The sequence below is a fragment of the Indicator indicator genome, chromosome 19, assembly GCF_027791375.1.
Source record: "Indicator indicator isolate 239-I01 chromosome 19, UM_Iind_1.1, whole genome shotgun sequence".
In the NCBI taxonomy this organism is placed as follows: Eukaryota; Metazoa; Chordata; class Aves; order Piciformes; family Indicatoridae; genus Indicator; species Indicator indicator.
In genome coordinates this window covers 20,948,872-20,968,089 of record NC_072028.1, presented here as the reverse complement: position 1 = coordinate 20,968,089, position 19,218 = coordinate 20,948,872, and the positions used below count along the sequence as shown (strand labels likewise).

The 19,218-nt window shown below is 52.1% G+C and overlaps 1 protein-coding gene across 1 annotated transcript in view; it reads left to right on the top strand.

Moving 5' to 3' along the window:
* Positions 1 to 1,141: 1,141 nt before the first annotated feature.
* The window catches only part of ATP6V0D1 (ATPase H+ transporting V0 subunit d1), a 43,065-nt gene continuing 24,988 nt past the window's right edge, over positions 1,142 to 19,218 (top strand). Inside the window, exons 1-2 of the mRNA XM_054389525.1 lie at positions 1,142 to 1,272; positions 10,884 to 11,055. Of these exons, the coding sequence (XP_054245500.1) occupies positions 1,143 to 1,272; positions 10,884 to 11,055 (302 nt within the window). The 5' untranslated portion in view covers position 1,142. The remainder of the gene's footprint in view (positions 1,273 to 10,883; positions 11,056 to 19,218) is intronic.

Below are 19,218 nucleotides of genomic sequence, written 5' to 3'. Positions count from 1 at the left end.
GCTGGAGACATGGGCCTGTGTAAACCTCATGAGCTTCAACAAGGCAACCCCTGGTATCAACTCAGGCTGGGGATGAAGGGCTGGAGAGCAGCCTGAGGAGGACTTGAGGGTGCTGGGGGCGCGAAGCTGGAGATCAGTTGGCACCGAGCACTGCCAGCCCAGCCCCAGCCTGTCCTGGGCTGATCCCCAGCAGTGTGGGCAGCAGGGGCAGGGAGGGGATTCTGCCCCTCTGCTGTGCTCTGCTCAGACTTCCCCTGCAGTGCTGAGGCAGCTCTGGAGCCCTCAGCACAGACAAGGACCTGTTGGAGCACGGCCGGGGGAGGACACAAAGATGATCAGAGGGCTGGAGAACCTCTGCTATGGGGCCAGGCTGAGAGAGTTGGGATGTTCAGCCTGGAGAAGGCTCCAGGGACACCTTCTGGTGGCCTTGCAGTGCTGGAAGAGGCTCTCGGCAAGCTGGGGACAGTTTGGAGCAGGGCCACTTGTGCCAGGCCAAGGGGGGATGGTTGGAACTGAAAGAGGGAGATTGAGAGAGAAGGGAGGCACTGAGGCATGTGGTGCCATGGTTTAGTTGATTGGTTAGGGTTGGGTGATTGGTTGGACTTGATGATCTTGGAGGCCTCTTCCAACCTGGTTGATTCTGTGGCTCTCTGAGACATGTTTGACGCTGAGAGTGGGGAGAGCCTGGCCCAGGCTACCCAGAGAGGTGGGAGCTGCCCCATGCCTGGGGTTGTTCATGGCTCTGAGGGAACCTGCTCTAGCTGCAGATGTCCCTGCTGGCTGCAGCGGGGTTCCACTGGATGAGCTTTAACAGTCCCTTCCCACCCGAATCATTCCATGAAGAGATCAGGACCGAGGGAGAGCTTCACGCTGCTCCCCGGGGACGAAAGGGGCATAAGGCCCAGGGAAGAGCGGTGGCGGGGCCGCTGCTTGCTCTACACGACCCTCAGACCGCCGCCGCCGTCCCGCCTCAGCGCTTCCCCTCTCAGCGCGTTCCCCCTCAGCGCTTTCCCCCCCTCAGCGCGTCCCCAATCAGCGCTTTCCCGCCCCGCAACGCCTGCCGGGAAGGGGCGGGCCCACGCGCCGCGTCACGTGAGGCGCCGGGTCACGTGAGGGTGCAGCTCTGCGCCGCCGCCGCCGCCATGTCGTCTTTCCCCGAGCTCTATTTTAACGTCGATAACGGCTACCTGGAAGGCTTGGTACGCGGTTTTAAAGCTGGGGTGCTCCGGCAAGGGGACTACGTCAACCTGGTGCAGTGCGAGAGTCTGGAGGGTGAGTGGTGGGGGGAGTCTCCGGAAGAGGGCGGCCGCCCCCGTCCTTCATGCTGAGGGAAAGGCCTGAGGGGGGAAGCTCGGCTGGGATGAGGATGAAGGGCTGGTGGGGATGCGAGGGACTGCGCGACAGTGGGAAGAAAACCAGCCGGCGGCGGCTCTATCCCTTCTTCGTCCTTTGGCACAGCAAAGCCCTTGGGCCCCTTCCCCCTCCCACCGGCTGCTCCCTCCGAGCTCAGCTGACTCAGTTTCCCGTGTGATGGCAGCAGCTGATACGGTGGTTTAAGGAAGCTTGAGCTCTCAGTGCTTTCTTGAGATGGCCTTACAGCTGTGGTACGTGTCTGGCAGTTGTTGGGAGTCAGGAGGGTTTGTCAGGCTGTGCCAACGAGCCTCGAGTTCTGCTTTCGCTTCCCTAATGGCAGGCAGCTCAGGAAGCCTTCTTGAGGCCAGAAGTAAGATCACTGGCGTAATTTAACTTAATCCCTGGCACCCATGATCAGTTTTTGAGGCTGTCAGGCTGTCTAGGAAAAGTCCTTGTTACTGAAGGAATGCTAGGGGAAAAAAATCCAGGGCAGATCTTAATAAGTGCCCTGTTGAGTTATCCATTGCCTGTAATCTTGAGTTCTCTTAATTTTGATTTCCACCTATTGCCTTTTTTTCTTCAATCAAAGGAGAGCTGGAAAGGTTTTTGCTGTTGTGATACTCATCACCTGTGGTCACCTCATCATCCTGATTAATCAGTGCTAAGCTCTCTGTCAGTCCAACAGTTTTCAGTGGCTGGTGTCTAGAACCCAGGATCACAGCTCTCAAAAGATCAAACTCAGGTCTCTATGGAAATAGGCTAGAAACACATCCATAGATGTTGATTATTTAGTTCAGTGGGGCTGTAATTATTGGGTCATTCTTCTAGAAATGCTAGTGAACCATCAGTTTTATCAGATGATCATTGCTGAGCAATTGAAATTCATCTTGACTATCTAGAGTGATCCTTGACCAGCTGAACCCTGGATGCAAGTTACCCAGAGCTGCTCCCTCAAATGCTTAAACAAGGGAATGGGAACAGAGTGCTGTGATGCACCTCAGCCTCCTCTTTAATTGTACCCAGGGTGTTTTTACTTCAACAAAAGCCCCTTTTTAGCTGGACTTTCTTACAGCTCTTTGCTTGCAGTAGTGTCTGTTGTTCTTGCTGTGGAACCCAGGGCCTGGAAGAGGACAGTGAGAGGTATTCCAGCTCTTTTTTTGCTAGTCAGGAGTTTCAGCATGCTCTAAACTGTCACTTTATCAACTTCACAGCAGATAACTTTCTCTTTGGAGACTTTCTGTACTAGGAGCTTCTCCTCTTTCTCCCTTGTTTGCCTTCTGAACCAAGATGTGTAAAATTGGCTCTCCCTTGGAGCTGTGTTTTCTGTGTTTGGAATGAGTCAATCTGGAGTTGCCCTGTGTTTGTTTTGGTATCGTTACTGTCCTGTCCCTGACAGCTCTCTGATGGCAGTGGCTGCTCTGCTCCTTCTCAAGCTTCATTCAGAGCCTGAAGGCTGTTCCAAGCTCACTGCCAGTCTCGTTCCTCCTCTACTTGGCTTTCTCTGCCTCTGTCTAGTGTGCTTTTGTGGAGGGATTTTCCTTCAAAGGAACCTTGCTCCTGTTCTCTGATACTGGTCTGTGGTCAGGCTGTTTTTCTCTGTCCCTTTGGTTCTGATTTTCCTATTTCAGTGCCTATTTTCTGTGCTTCACAGACTCTTTAGTGTGCGTTCTTGTTCTCCCAGATGCTTGTCTAAGCTAAATCCAGGCAGTGAGAAGTTTATTAGCAACCAAATAAGTATTCAGGCATAAAGGACTCACAGATTCTTCACCACTGTTGCTGTTTTGTCTTTGTTGCTGGCTCCTGTGTGTGAGCCTGGCTCTGCAGCTAATCCCAGTCCTGGAGTGATCTTGGAGTGGTTAATCACCTTGGCCATGGAGAAATCCTGAAGGACCAAGGCTATTCTGGAGCTGGCCCTGGCTATTCACTGGAATTAACATTGCTTAGAGGATGTTGTGCTTCCATATCCAAACTGCTGCTCCCTCTCCTGTGCTTGGATCAGTCTGGAAGCATGAAGGAATTGACTTCAGGACTTGTGCTGACAGCTTAATGCTGCTGGTAGAAGGGGATCATGCTCTTCTGCCTGCATCCTCTGTCATTTCTGCTTGTCTGATCAGGTCAAGCTCTTGCTTGAGTCCGAAAGAGAGCCAAAGAGGCTCTCTGTGGTCAGGCAGACTGCTGAGATGGCTTTAGGGAGCAGGAAAACATGACTGGAACTGAGGGAAGGACATGAGAGCTGTTTTGGCTTAACCTTTCCCATGAAACTCTCATCAACAATGTTTTCAGTCCTTGCTTTCAGCTCCAAAAATCCTGATGCTGTGGTTGAACCTCAGCCAGAGGTCCTTGTGTGCTGTGCACCAGTGCTGGGTATTGCTTGGGCACTTGCTGTCTCCAGTTCCTTCTTCTGACACAAGATGTCAGTGAAGGACTTGGAGCTGCTTCCCTCAGCTTCTGTTCTGGAGTTGAATCTCTCTTGGATAACCAGACTGATGAGTTGCTCAGGTTTCTGCTGTCAGAAAGATGGTGAGCTGTCTCCAGCTCCTGAAAGCTGTGGTAGACTGTTAGAGGTTTATTATCATCATGAGGGCCTCTAAGAAAGCTGGGAACAGGCTTCTGAGCAGGGTCTGTTGTGCCAGGCCAAGGGCTGAAAAAGGGAGATGAAGAGAAGGAAGAAATGTTGGGCACTGAGGGTGGTGAGACCCTGGCCCAGGTGGAGGGCATGGTGGTCTGGCCCAGTGGTATTCTCACATATGCCACAGCCCTGTTCTGTCAGATTCACATCTGTAGCAATACATAGTGAGCACTAAGCTCTTGGTACAGGCCTGGATGGTGTTGAATAAACCAAGGCTGGGCAGGTTGGGTGGTTTGGTTTGAGTCCTGAAGAGTATTTCAAGGGTTGCTTTCTGTAGCCTTTGCTGCCTAGAAGGGGAGTGTTGCTTACAGGCAGCCTCAGGAGTGAATTGCTCAAGCCTTGCTGTGCAAAATACCTCTGAAGAGTGTTAAGACACTGAGTTCCCTCCTACTTTCTCCTCTCTCCTCTTTCTCCACACACAGGACAGGTGATGAGCTGCTGTGGGGTGAGGAAGTGTGCCTGCTGTGGGGTGAGCAGTGTCTATCTTCTCCTTGCTTAACCACAGGAGAGCTAGACTCATTGCAGCAAAGGCCTGAGCAGAGCTGTGGGCTCTTGGTCCTACAGATAGATCACAGAAGCATAGAATTCTTACAGCTGGAAAATGCCTCCAAGATCTTACCTGTGAGGGTGGTGAGACACTGGAACAGGTTGCCCAGGGAGGTGGTGAAAGCTCCATCCCTGGAGGTTTTTAAGGCCAGCCTGGATGTGACCCTGAGCAACCTGATCTAGTGTGAGGTGTCTCTGCCCATGGCAGGAGGGCTGGAACTGGCTGAGCCTTGAGGTCCCTTCCAGCCCTGACAATTCTGTGATTCTATGATCATAGTACAGCCATCAACCAAATACCTCCATGGCCATTAAACCAAGATGAGATGTTATGGAGCATGTCCTCTGTGCATCAGCCTTTTGCTGAGTGCAGTCTGCTTTTGTTTTCATTGTCCCAGGAATGCTTTTTTCTCTCTCCCCCAGAGGCCTCCTTTGCTTTCTGGTGTTACAGAGTGTTCTCAGCATCTTTTTGCTGAGAGGAGAGTGGAGGAAGCTGTGCTGCAGTTCTTGTTTCTGTCTTATCACTGTGACCCTGTTGTTTGGTCCCAAAAGGCTGGAGCTGGGCTTCATTTTCATCTTAACTACGTGGACACTGTGTCCTCTCTAGTGTAGAGAAGTTGCATTGCTTCCAGGGCTACAGACCACTTTTAAGAGTGCTTTTGGCACCTTGGTCCATGGTGGAGAACACTGTGAGCTCTATGTGTTCTCCTGGGTTTGGGAGGAATAGGGCTGATCCTTTCCTGTGCAAGCCAGCTAAGTGCCAGGTCCTGCTCTGGGGTCACATCAACTCCATGAACACTCCAAGCTTAAGGCAGAGTATCTGGAAACTGCCTGTCAGAAAAGGACCTGGGAATGTTGTTTGACAGAGGCTGAAGATGAGCCAGCATGTGCCCAGGTAGCCAAGAAGGCCACCAGCATCCTGGCCTGGATCAGCAATGGTGTGGCCAGAAGGAGTAGGGCAAGGATTGCACCCCTGTACTGGGCACTGGTGAGGCTGCATCTTGGATCCTGGGTTCAGTTGTGTCCCCTTCGCTCTGAGGAGGACACTGAGGTCCTGGAGCATGTCCAGAGAAGGGCAGCAAAGCACGGGGAAGGGTCTGGAGCACAACCCTTGTGAGGAGCAGCTGAGGGAACTGGGGTTGTTCAGGCTGGAGAAAAGGAGGCTTGGGGGAGACGACCTGGCTCTCTACAACTCCCTGAAAGGAGGCTGGAGCCTGTGGGGGTTGGTCTCCTCTCCCAAGGAACAAGTGACAGGACAAGAGGAAATAGCCTCAAGTTGCTCCAGAAGAGGTTTAGGTTAGACATGAGGAACAATTTCCTCCTCAAAAGATGGAAGCCCTGGCCCAGGCTGCCCAAGGGAGTGGTGGAGTTCCTGTCCCTGGAGAGGTTTCAGAGTGCTGTAGATGTGGTGCCCTGGCAGTGCTGGGTTTCTGGCTGGACTCAAGATCTTAAAGGTCTCTTCCAACCTTGACGGTTCTATGATGCCTTTATACAGCCAAGCAAGGAATGGTCCTGAAGTGTGGCCATGCTTAGATCCATCTTGAACTTGAATAATCATAGAATTGTCAGGGTTGGAAGGGACCTCAAAGCTCAGGCAGTTCCAACCCCCCTGTCATGGGCAGGGACACCTCACACTAGATCAGGTTGCTCAGAGCCACATCCAGCCTGGCCTTCAAAACCTCCAGGGATGAGGCTTCCACCACCTCCCTGGGCAGTCTGTTCGGTCTGAACTTGGTGGGTGTAGAATCCAAGCCAATCCTGATACCTAGGAGCCCTTTGTGAAGAGCTGACCCTTGCTGGGGCTGAGAGATGTGTGCCCTTTTCTCCCCAGGAGCTTTCATTGGTCCAGATGTATGGCAGCAGTGAGACCTGGGGAGGAGGGTACAGACCATTCCTGTCCTGTGACTGCTGGCTGCTTGGGCAGCAACACAGACATGGCCAAAATGCTGTCCTGCTAATCCTGGGGCTTTGTCCTGTGTCCTCCAGTATCACCAGTGAGTGTGGCTGGTTAATGAGCTGTCCTGTTACAGCAAGCTCAAGGAAAACATTATTCATTGGAAGAAAGGTGGCACTTCCATGGCTTTCTAAATCATGGTAGCAAACAAACACTGCGGTCTCTGGCTTCCTGCAGGGTTCAGCAGAGGCTCTCTGCTGTTTGTTCTGGCCTCATTTAGCAGGCAGAGAGCTGCTTCATGGCTTCTCCCAGCTAAACTTCAAGCAGCAGCTGAGGTCATCCTCTCATCACTGGTGCAGCTTCAGCCCTTGTTTGGGTCCTGCCCCTCATCAGGAGGTGCTGGTGTCTGGGTTTCCTGGCAGGTAGGAGCTCTGGGCAGCCTGGCAGTGCTTTGGGGTTGTTTTTCCTCTGCTGTCAGCTCCTGCAGTGTGAAGCTGCTTCCTGCCCTCTTCCTCTTTGCTTCAGAGCGATTTTTGCTTCTCTAGGGGCTGGCTGATGTCTTGTTAGTTTACTGGACTTCTGAGGTCACAGCCTTGACTTTGTGCTTCTAGAAGCAGGGGCAAAATGGAGGTGTAGGGGTGAAGCTTGCTGGAGATGCAGCAGATTAAGAGGGGTTACTTCACTTTTTGGAGAGATCAGGAGAGGGCTGTTTAGCTGATGGGCTCCTAAGGAGGCAACACCTGACCACGCTGGGTTTAAAGCTCTGAGGGAGGTGGATTCAACCCTAGGAAGAGCTGGGCTAGAAACACAGGCTGGTGTTTGGTGCTGAGGGCATCTGAAACACAGAGTTGAAGGGCTGCAGGTGAGATACTGTAGGCAGAAGGGGTGAAAAATGATGCTTGTGTCCAGCTCAGAAAGGTGGCATCTCACTGCTAGGGGTGTGCAACCATAGGAGAGGTCTTACAACCTGCAGGGGATAAAGGTCTCTGTGTGCTGCTTGGGTGAGGTTTAAGAGCAGCTTGAAGAGTGTCTGAAGTGGCTACAAGCAGCAGCAAGCCAAGCAGTAAGGACTGCAGCCTTCCAAGGGCAGTTGTGGGTGCTGCTTTGCTCTCTCGGGGCTGGGAGATGGCAAAGCAGGCTTTGATGTTTGTACCTGCGTCCGTGGCCCCGCGCTCTTCGGAGCCGGACGCTGGGGTTACAGCAGCTAATGGCTTGGAAAGGGCGGCTCGGCTCGGAAGCTGTCAGCGCTAATTCCGGCAGGCACCGGCAGACGGCTCAGCCCTCGCCTGCGAGTGCGTGAGCCCTTAACTTGATTCCCAGCTCTGCAATGCAGTTACAGGAGGATGCTGAAAGAAGGAAGGGGTTGGAAGTACGAGCTGCTGGGACCCTGGGTCACTCTGTCTGAGTAGGGCTTACAGGACAGGCTTTGGTCAATAACAGATGGCTGAAAGGCTACTGAGTAATCAGCCCTGTCTGCTGGGCTGCATCCCCGGCAGCATGGGCAGCAGGGGCAGGGAGGGGACTCTGCCCCTCTGCTGAGACCCCCCCCCGCAGTGCTGAGGCAGCTCTGGAGTCCTCAGCACAGACAGGGACCCATTGGAGCAGGGCCAGAGGAGGACACAGCAATGCTGGCAGGGTTGGAAGCCCTTGGCTGTGAGGCCAGGCTGAGAGAGTTGGGCTTGCTCAGCCTGGAGAAGAGAAGGTTCCAGGGAGACCTAGCAGCCTTCCAGTATTTGAAGGGGGCCTACAGGGGAGCTGGAGAGGGACTTTGTAAAAAGGCATGGATTGACAGGCCAAGGGGTAAGGGCTTCAAACTGGAAGAATCTGGATTTAGATGAGACACGAGGTGGAAATTCCTGCCTGTGAGGGTGGTGAGGCACTGGATGGGGTTGCCCAGAGAAGCTGTGGAGCCTCCAAGCTTGGAAGTGTTCAAAGCCAGGCTGGATGAGGCCTTGACCAACATGGTCTAGTAGGAGGTGTCCCTGCCCATGGCAGGGGGGCTGGAACTAGATGACCTTTAAAGTTCTTTCCAACCCAAACTACTCTCTGATTCTAATGACTCGATTTCTTGTTCTGGCCAAGCAAACTTGCAGGAGATGATCCTGTTGCCACTGTGGATCTGAAGTCCCTCAAGAAAATGTCATCTGAAGTGCTGAGGTGTGATATTAAGCTTTGGTTGTGTTTGTCTTGTGTTTATCTTCAATAAAACCAGAGAGGTGATCTGAGAGTTGAAAGGAGGTGACTTGTAAGTCATCTCCATTGCTCCCTGACTTGAAAACTCAACAGAAATAATCTGTCCTTCTGCAAGCTGTGACCTGGCCATAACTTGCTAGCTTTTGTAGGGGAGGAGAGAGAATAAAAGTGCTGTGGTAGTCCAAGTGCTCCCTGGCCAAATGTTGGCTCCCTCTGCAGCTTTCAATGCATGGAGTGTTTGGGGAAATGCCAACATGGGCACCTCTCAGAAGCAGGTACTGAGTTGAGGCCTTGGGCTGCTGCTGTTAGCATCCCAAAGGAGCTCGTCTGGAGCTGCTGGCTCTGGGGGCAGGGGTCTCCTCTTCAGCAGGAAGCTGGGACAGAGGCCCAGCAGGAGACTCTCAGGGCAGGCAGCCCCTCATCGACGTGCAGCGTGTGGGATCTCTGGCGGCCGCCCCTGCTGCTGCGGTTGGTGCCAGAGGACAGCTCCAGGTCGGTCTGAACTTGCATTAGGAAATGGGGACTTGAACTTTTGGAGAGCCTGGGGCTTGCTCAGCAGTGGATCCACTTACTAAGTCACAGTGCTGCTGGGACAGCTCTACTGGCAGGGTGTTTGTGAAACCACGGGATGAGTCCCTTCCACGCTGAGAAGCTGATGTGTAAAGACTCCCAAAGGCCCTTGTCCCAGGCTGGGTGACTGGCCCAGTGGCTGCAGGAGGACAGGCTCCTGTAAAAGCTCTGCTCTACTGTGGGATGCCTTGAGTCAGGGCTTAGAAATCTAGTCCAAGGTTTTGAAAATACGTCCTGTTCTGCCTGCTTGGCTGCTGAGAGGTTCAGAAGAGTGCAGTGCCTGCAGTTTGTGGCTGGCCTTCCCTGTAGGAGTCAATTCCAAGTGTTATATAAACATGGCCCTTATTCCAGTTGCAACACCACGATGTGCTGGCTCTTGTGCTGCGGAGCTGGGAGGGGGCAGCCTCCTCCAGCAGGACAAAATGCTCCAGCCAAGGAGCTCATGGGAGCTTGCTCAGAGGGAAAGGCTACAAGACACAGTGTGGAGTTGTGTGGCTGTGGGCTGAGTGGGATCCAGCTCTGACCTCCTGGAAGGGGTTTGTGCAGCAAACTCTACTTTTCATATCGCTGCATCTCTAGCATCAAGTGTTCTGAGAGTGAGGGGACAGCCTCAAAACAGTGAGTGGAGTTGCAGGTAAGGCCAAGAGCATCAGAGAGTCATAGAATGGCTCAGGTTGAAAGGGACCTCAGAGATCATCTGCTCCAATCCCCATGCCATAGGCAGGGACACTTCTCAACTACACTCAGCTGCTCAAGGCCTCATCTATCCTGGCCTTGAACAACATCCCCAGGGAGGAGGCAGCCACAGCCTCCCTGGGCAGCCTATTCCAGAGTCTCACCACCCTCCTACTGAAGAACTTCTTTCTCAGCTCCAGTCTAACCCTGTTCTCCCTCAGCTTCAAACCATTCCCCCTTGGCCTGGCTCTAGACACCCTCAGCAAAAGTCCCTCTACAGGCTTCCTGGAGGATCCCTTCAGCTATTAGAAGGCAGCTCTAAGGTCCCCCTGGAGTCGTCTCCTCTCCAGGCTGAACACCTCCAGCTCCCTCAGCCTGTCCCTGTAGCAGAGGTGCTCCAACCTTCTGGCTTGGATCAGTGATAGTGTGCCAAGCAGGACCAAGGAACTGGTTGTCCCCTTGTACTCAGCACTGGTGAGGCTGCACCTTGTGTACTGGATTCAATTTTGGAGCTCTCACTACGAGAAGAACCTTAAGGTCCTGTGCTGAATGGGACCAATATAGGATAACAAAGCTGGTGAAAGGGCTGGAGAACAGGTCTGGTCAGGAGCAGCTGAGGTGAGTGGGGGTGTTTAATCTGGAGAAAATGAGGTTAAGGGGAGACCTTCTGACTGTCTACAACTCTCTGCAAGGAGGTTGGAGCAAGATGGGGTCGATCCCTTCTCCCAAGTGACAAGAGGAAATAACCACAAGTTGCACCAGGGGAGGTTTGGCTTGGACAAGAGGAACAATTTCTTCCTCGAAAGGAGAAATGTCCCAGGCTGCCCAGGGTAGTAGTGGAGTCCCCATCCCTGGAGAGGTTTCAAAGCTGTGTAGATGTGGTGCTGAGGGCCATGATTTAGTGGTGCCCTGGCAGTGCTGGGTTCAAGATGCAATTCCATGATCATAAAGGTCTTTTCCAACCAAAACAATGCTGTGATTTTTTTTTTTTTTAATTATTCTCTGATTCTGTCATTTTCTTCGCAGACTTGAAACTGCACCTCCAGAGCACAGACTATGGGAACTTCCTGGCCAATGAAGCCTCCCCACTCACTGTCTCAGTCATAGATGACAAGCTGAAGGAGAAGATGGTGGTGGAGTTCCGTCACATGAGGAACCATGCCTATGAGCCCCTAGCAAGCTTTCTGGACTTCATCACGTGAGTCCCAGCTGTTTGTGGGCAGCAATTTGAAGCACTGATGTTCTTCCAGACTTGAGGGCCCTCAGACCACCTTTCCACACTCAGCCCTGTGTTTTCTGCAGCTTCTTGAATGAAGCTGGTGGAACTTGAAGGTCTCAAACCAGCAGCATGGTATCACCCTATGCTTAAAGGCTGCTACTCCCAGGGTGTGGATGCTTCATTGGCACAGCTGCTTAGCTGCCTTGCAGTGCAGAACAGGTTCAGTCTCCATTTGAGCTGTCATTTACTCTTGCCCCTTGTGTTAGATGTTCCTGGGTTTTTTAAGGTGTGATCCATGTGTCTGCATGACAGCTGCTCCCTGCCCACTCAGACCTCCCAAGGTCCATAAGCCTTCAGCAGGGCTGCTGTCATCCTGCCATCCCAACCCCAGGGGCTGGAGCCCTTCGGGCTGCCCTGCTTTGGCAGGGGGGGTTGGACTGGATGATCTCTTGAGGTCCCTTCCAACTTCTAATGTACTGTGATCAGGGAGTGAAGCTGGCCAAAAACTCAACATTTTTTTCTTTCCCCCCCCGCCCCTTTTGGGGGTTAATCTTGGATTTGTTTTTCTCAGTCAGCTCAGTGGGAGCCAACAAATGGCAGCAGAAGGAGAAGGGAGGCCCCAGGACATGCATCAGGGAGGGATGCGGCTGCAGCAGCCTCAGCCTGTCTGTCAGTGCATGGGAATGTGTGTGTGTGATTCCACAGCAGGTCCAGCTGATGTGAAAAGCCTGAAATACCACAACATTTCTCCCAAGCTGTTTCTCCTAGAGGTTTCTGCAACCTTCTGCTTCCCTGTTTCAGTCAGGAGTAAAATGAAATTGCCAGGCTTGGTGGGAAATAAGTCGTGCAGGTTTGCATCCAAAACATGGAATTGAAAATGGCTTTTTTTTTTTTTTTTTTTTCCCCCCCCCCTTTCCTTAGTCTGTGTTCAGCCTGCACAGCCAGTGACCTTCTCTTACCAGTAAGGAGATGCCTCCTGGACTTTCTGGTTTAGTATAACAGGACTGTAGCTTGCATCTCTGAGAAGAAGGTTGTGAAAGTATCACAGTACTCACTAGTGGCCTCTTCTGTGTCACACTTCTTTAAAGACAGAAGTCTGGGCAGGGCACAGGAGTAACTTGCAGACTTTATCACTTTGCTGTTCCCTGACTGTCCTGCTTTGAAACCCAAAGTGTGGAAGAGATGAACTGAAAGGTCTCAGGCCACGTCTGCCCTCATTGCACAGGGTGTGACTTGGTAGGAGGGCTGAGAATGGCTGTGGGAATCCAGTTTCTTGTTAACACCAGTTCTGTTGGGTGTCTACATCCAGCTGGAGTTATGCAGAAGACCTTAAACATCTCTTGTCATCTGCCAGACTGCTTCTTGGCAGCTCTTTGAGTGAGTTAACTTTAAAAGCCCTCAGCTTGATATAGCTCTGATCTTGTTCTGCTTCCTTCTTTCTGACTGTGATGAGTTCTCTATAATTTAACATGGGGCTCTGAGCAACCTGATCTAGTGTGAGGTGTCCCTGCCCGTGGCAGGGGTTGGAATTAGATGATCCTTGAGATCCCTTCCAACCCTGACAATTCTGTGATTGTGTGCAGGGGTCTGTATCTCCTGCCTGCTGCATGTTCTCATCTTGTATATACCAGTCATACACTCACAGAATGGTTTTGGTTGGAAAAAAACTTCAAGATGATGGAGTCCAATGGATATTTTCTAACTCTACCAATCCTGGTGCTAAATCATGGCCCTCAGCACCACATCTCTGCTTTGTTTAAACGCCTGCAGGGATGGGGATTCAACCACCTCCCTAGGCAGCTTGTGCCAGGCTTTTAGAAGCCTTTCAGTGAAGTTTTTTCTAATGTCCAACCTAAACCTCCCTTGGTGTAACTTGAGGCCATTTCCTCTCATCTTGTCATTTCTTACTGGACAGAAGAGACCAACCCCCACCTGGCTCCAGCCTCCTTTCAGGGATTTGCAGAGAGCCAGAAGGTCTCCCCTCAGCTTCCTTTTATCCAGATAAAACACCCCCAGGTCCCTCAGCTGCTCCTCCCCAGCCCTGTTCTCAGACCCTTCCCCAGCTTTGTGGCCTTATCGTGGTCCCATTCAGCACAGGATGTTATTTCCTTGAGTTTTCCTTGCCTCTTTTCCCTTTTGACCACAAGATTTGCTTTAATGCCACTGTGTAGTGCTGCCTAGAGGAAGGCAGAAGGTGAAGCAAGAAAGCTGTTTTGCTACTTGAAGGGTCTCTAGACTCTTGTCAGTGGTGCCCAGTGACAGGACAAGCAGCAGTGGGCACAAACTGAAACCCAGTAGGTTCCAGCTGAAAGGGAGGAGAAAGTTGTTTGGTGTGAGGGTGCTGGAGGCCTGGAGCAGGCTGCCCAGAGAGGTTGTGGAGTCTCCTTGTGTGGAGAGCTTCCAAACCCCACTGGCCATTGTGCCCCTGGGCAAGCTGCTGCGGGTGCCCTGCTGGAGCAGGGGGGTTGGACTGGATGATCTTTAGAGGTCCCATGCTGGGATTGGATTGAAACAAGGGCTAGATATGATTTCTTGGATTGCTTTTCAGGCTGTGCTTTGTTCTCTGAAACCATCCCATGGCTTATGGTAGGTCTTGGCTTGGGCCAGGGGCAGAAGTTTCAGGGATTCCTGTCCTGCTGACAGTGTGAAGTCTTCCATGCAGATCCCAAAGAGCTGGAATTGGAGAGCAGCTCTGTTCAGAGGCTGGCATAACATACTTGTGCCAGTAGCCCTCCTCTAACCCAGGTTTGTGTAGGCAGCATCATAGAGATGTTTAGCCACAGGATGATGACAGTGCTGGGGGTGTTGTAGCTGGGCACACAGAGGTGCTGTGTCACCCTACCTGCCTGAGTGACACTGGGACAAGCCTGTGATAGTTCATCTTCCGCTGTAGGCACACAGATGGGCATAATGGGGCAGTTTATCTTTGCCTTTTCAACATGGCTATTTCCCACTCCTTTCTTTTAGGGTGGTTAATGAAACTTGAGCAGGAAATGGGAACGATGACTCCTGAGAGACAGCTCCAGGCAAGTGAGGCACCAGGTGGTCAGAAGAAGAAATTGTTTTCAACTGAATGTGTTCCTGTGTTAAACTTTCCAGGATGAGTTGAAAAAGAAACTGGTAGAAGGCTATGGAAAGCTTTTAGTGGGGCTGGCGTCTGCATGAGGAAAGCTGGAGTTCACAGAATGGTCTGGGGACTTCCATAGGTCATGCAGTCTTAACCCCCTCTGCAGTCAGCAGGGGCATCCTCACCTACATCAGTTGCCCAGAGCCTTGTCAAGCCTCCCTTGAATATCTCCAGGGATGGAGGTCACTGGGACTGTCATGGGAGAGGGGAATTGGGTTGGAAATGGAACGTTTAAAACTCAGGTGGGATTGTAGGAGGTGGTGGACTCAAAGATCTCCAGAGGTCCCTTCCAACCCCTAACATCCAGTGTCAGGCTTGGAATGGAAAGAAGCATTTGAAGCACATCCAGGTCAGCTCTGAAGCTCACTGCTGCCTTTGTCCAGACTCAGATGGTGAGCCACACATCAAATCCTCAGCTCAGGTTTGGGCTTCTCACTCCAAGGACACTGAGGGGCTGGAGTATGTCCAGAGAAGGGCAACAAAGCTGGGGAAGGGTCTAGAGAACAGGGCTGGGGAGAAGCAGCTGAGGGGCCTGGGGTTGTTCAGCCTGGAGGAAAAGGAGGCTGAGGGGAGACCTTCTGCCTCTCTGCAGCTCCCTGAAAAAGGAGGCTGGAGCCAGGTGGGGGTTGGTCTCTTCTCCCTAATGAGAAGTGACAGGGTAAGAGGAAATGGTCTCAAGTTGCTCCAGGGCAGGTTTAGGCTGAATATTTTCCTTGAAAGAAGGAAGCCCTGGACCAGGCTGCACAGGGCAGTGGTGGAGTCATCCCTGGAGGGGTTTGAAAGCCATTTAGAAGTGGTGCTAAGGGCCATGATTTAGTGGTGAACTGGCAGGGCTGAGTTAATGGTTGGACCTGATGACCTTGAAGGTTTTTTCCAATCTTTGATTCTATGTTTTTTGACCATCTTAGAAATACTGGAGAACCTCAGGCACCATCTCACTGAGTGTAGCCAGGTGGCAGGTGCCAGGGGGTAGAGCAAGCATCTAAAAACCAGTCAGTTTTTCTCCTTTGTGTGTGTCCTGCTGGACCTCTGGAGTGATTTGGAGTTGCCTAACAGGTGACTACTGTGCTTGTTTCTGGAACATGCTCAGATCTTGAGCCAGAGCACGTTGCTCAGAAGATCTGGGGAACTGTATATTGGAGCACAGAATTACAGAATGCTAGGGTTTAGAAGGAACCTCCAGAGATCAGCAAATCCAGCCCCCCTGCAAAGCAGGACCACTTAGGGCAGGTCACACAGGAACACATCCAGGGGAGGTTTTGAAGATCTCTGGAGAAGGAGACTCTACAACCTCTATGGGAAGCCTGCTCCAGGGTTCCGGCACCCTCACAGTAAAGAATTTTTTCTCATGTTGAGAAGGACTTTCCTGTGATTAAGTTTGTCCATTGCCCCTCGGCCTGTCGCTGGGTATCACTGACAAGAGCCTGGCTGCATCCTCCCACAGCCACCCTACAGCAGCTGTAGCCCTTGTCCCCTCTGCTTGCCCCAGGGCCCAGCTGGTTATCTTCACATCATTTCCCTTCTCTCTTCTAAGCATCTCATGAGCTAAGTGAGGCCACAGGAAAGGAGAAGCAGCAGGGGGACAGTGTGGTGGCTGTGGAGCAGCAGGGGGAGGTGTGTTCTGGTGTGCACTTGTTCCCCGGCCTCAGGGAGAGGAGGCAGCGCTGGCAGTGACTTGCCGGAAGGTGGCACTCCAGCCCCGTGGCTGCCTGTCCCCAGGTACACACTGGGGACAGGATGGGCACCTCCGGAGGTGGGCAGGACTTCACTTCTCTCCTGAGCTTGGGAGAAAGGATGTGAACAGAACTGCCTCAAGGATACCGCAGCTTCAGAGCAAGGTCTGCCTTCCTGAAGTCACTGACCACCACTGATTTGTTTTGTCCTCTTGTGTTCCTCTCCTGGTGCTGTGCTGACTCTTTCCTGCCTCCCATCTGCTCCAGGAACTCTTATGTACAAGTGTTGTGTTGTTTGCACCAAAGCACTGCAGAAGTTGGCCCATTTTCCCTTTTTGGTTTTTCAGGTGGTAGCTGTAGCTTGCCAGCCTCTGCCCCTGTGTGTTGTGGTAAGGATAACCCCCACTTAGAATCATAAGGTTGGAAAAGACCTTTAAGATGATCATGTCCAGCTGTAACCCAACTGCAATGACCACTAAACCATGGCCACAAGTGCTATGCCCATATGTTTTGTGAGCACCTCCAGAGATGGTGACTCCATCACCTCCCTGGGCTGCCTGCTCCGATCCCTGACCACTCTTGCAGCAAAGAGATTGTTCCTGGTCTCCAGCTAACCCTCCCCTGGCACAGTTTCAGGCCATTTCCTCTCATCCTATCACTGGTTACTTGGGAGAAGAGACCAATACCAGCCTCACTCTAACCTCCTTTCAGGAAGACCAATGAGGTCTCCCCTCAGCCTTCTGTTCTCCAGATTAAACTCCCCCCCCAGCTCTCTCAGCTGCTCTTTGGATGATGCCCTCCAAAGCCTTCCTCAGCCTTTCTGCTCTTCTCTGAGTACCCTTCAGGCCCTCAGTGTCTTTTTCCCATACTGTGGCAACTGAACTGAACACAGTGCTGAAGCTGTGGCCTCACCAGGGTTTGCCTACAGGGGCACAATCACTTCCTTGCTCCTGCTGTCCACATTGGCTTTGATTCAGGCCAGGATGCTGTTGTCCTCCTTGGCCTTTCTGCTCTTCTCTGAGCACCCTCCAGGCCTTCAATGTCTTTTTCTCATACCGTGGCAACCAGAACTGAACACAGTGCTCATGCTGTGGCCTCACCAGGGTTTGGCTACAGGGGCACAATCCTGTTCCTGCTGTCCACACTGGCTTTGATCCAGGCCAGGATGCTGTTGTCCTCCTTGGCCACCTGAGCACCACTGCTGGCTTGTGCTCAGCCTCTGTCAAAGCAGCACTCCTGGATCCTCGCTGAGCTTGCCACAGTCCCTCTAAACCACCTGCTAGCTCTGCATCTTGCCATGCAGCTCCTTGCTGGAAGCCTGCTGCTACTTCCAGCTGACCAGAGGGAGGTCCTGAGTGATAGGCAGAAGTTGGCTGTTACCTTCTGCTGTCCAACACAAACAATGAGTGTTTGGCCGAGGGGAGGCCGCAGTGTTCTGTCAGGGCTGCAGTGAGCAGGTATTAAGTGTTCTTGAAACAGCAAAACCCACTTCCTGAACTCAACAAGCACATATTGACTTGTGGGATGGAAGTGGGGTTGAGGTTCTTCTTGGTGATGTGCTGCCCTGCCTTTCTGTGCAGGCTTTGTTCTTTGTGTTAGCCTGACACAGCGTCGTGTCCTATCTCTCCTTCCCTCCAGTGTTCCCTGCATGTGCTGCAGATAAGATTCTTTGTCATCCTGACTCGAGCCTGCTTTAGTATTTCTTCAGGGGGAAAGAAAAACAAAAGGTGTTTTGGGGTTAGAGGGGTTGTTTTCTTGTTTGTTGTGTCAGTGAGTTTTGTTTTGAGGTTGGTTTGGTTTATTGCTTTTTCCCTTTGCTTCAGCACAGACTATTCCCTGCTCTGGAAGGTCTGGTTTCACAGCAACTTGACATGAGGGCTCTGCCAGATCATAGAATGGTTTTGTGGGTGGAAAAGTCCTCCCAGATCACCCAGCCCCACCATGGCCATCAAACCATGACCACAAGTGCCATGGCCACACATTTCTTGAACACCTCCAGGGGTGGGGACTCCACCACCTCTCTGGGCAGCCCGTGCCAATCCCTGACCACTCTTGCAGCAAAGAAATTATTCCTCATCTCCAACCTAACCCTCCTCTGGCCAGATGTTGGGGTGCACCCTAAACTGGACATCATATTCAGTGTAAAGCTGAGGAGTCACCAGGGTCAAGCCTCTTCTTCAGTGGGTGGGGACCAATGAGGACTCTGTCCCTTCTGCCCTGCAGTGAGCTGATGGACAGAGAAGAGTTTGAACTGGTGGAACTGGGCTCTGTTCAGTCTGGAGAAGAGGAGGCTGAGGGGAAACTTTATTGCTCTACAACTCCTTGAAAAGGAGGTTGGAGTGAGGTGGGATTGGTCTCTTCTCTCTAGTGTCAGGTGATAGGAGAGGAAATGGCCTGAAATTGTGCCAGTGGAGGGTTAGGTTGGAGATGAGAAAAAATGTCTTTGCTGTAAGAGTGGTCAGGGATTGGAACAGACTGCCCAGGGAGCTGGTGGAGTCCCCATGCCTGGAGGTGTTCAAGAAATGTGTGGCCATAGCCTCCAATACCTGTGGAGGTATTTAAAAGGGATGTAGACCTGGTGCTTGGGGACATGGTTTAGTGGTGACCTTGCAGTGCTGGGTTGAAGGTTGGATTGGATGATCTTGAAGCTTTCTTCCTACCATAGGCACTCTGTGGTTCTCTTTCACTGGGCTTCACATGAGGGAGCTGCTGGTAACTCTGGGGGTGCTGTGTCCACTGTAGGACTGAGCTCTGGGGCCAGCTGGGGTCTAGCTACACTTTCCAGCTTACTTGATCAAAGCCTTTGCCAGACTGGGTCGCTTTTTGTCTTCACCTTGCCAGCCTGCTGGGGCTGGGAACCGTCCTGGTTGTTGCCCTGAGGGTGATGCAGCTGAGAACTTGGCTGTTGGTATGTTTTTGTGATGAGGCTGCCTGTACCTTTCCCCTCCTGCATGCCTTGTCTTAGCTGACACTTCCCTCTGTCACCTTCTCCCTGACCCAGTCCTGCTCTGCCTCTCCCCTAGGCTGGATGGATCTAGTTTCTGCTGCACCACTTGGGAGTTCAAACAGTCTTGCAGCAGAGGTGGTTCCAGAGCCAAGTCGTTATGATTGCTACTTGAGCTCTGAAGAGCAATAATCCTCTCCTCTGAAGTAGGGAGCTGCCTGTCTTTATTCTGAACATCCTGGAGTCTGCATCCTGGCATAGCTGGGGTGGTTGCAAAACACAACTGCAGCTTTCTGCAGGCCTTTCTGGCAGGAGGAGAGGAGAAGAAAAAAATCCCAAAGCTCCAGATAACAGAATGATGTTAGGGGTTGGAAGGGGACCTCTGGAGATCATCCAGT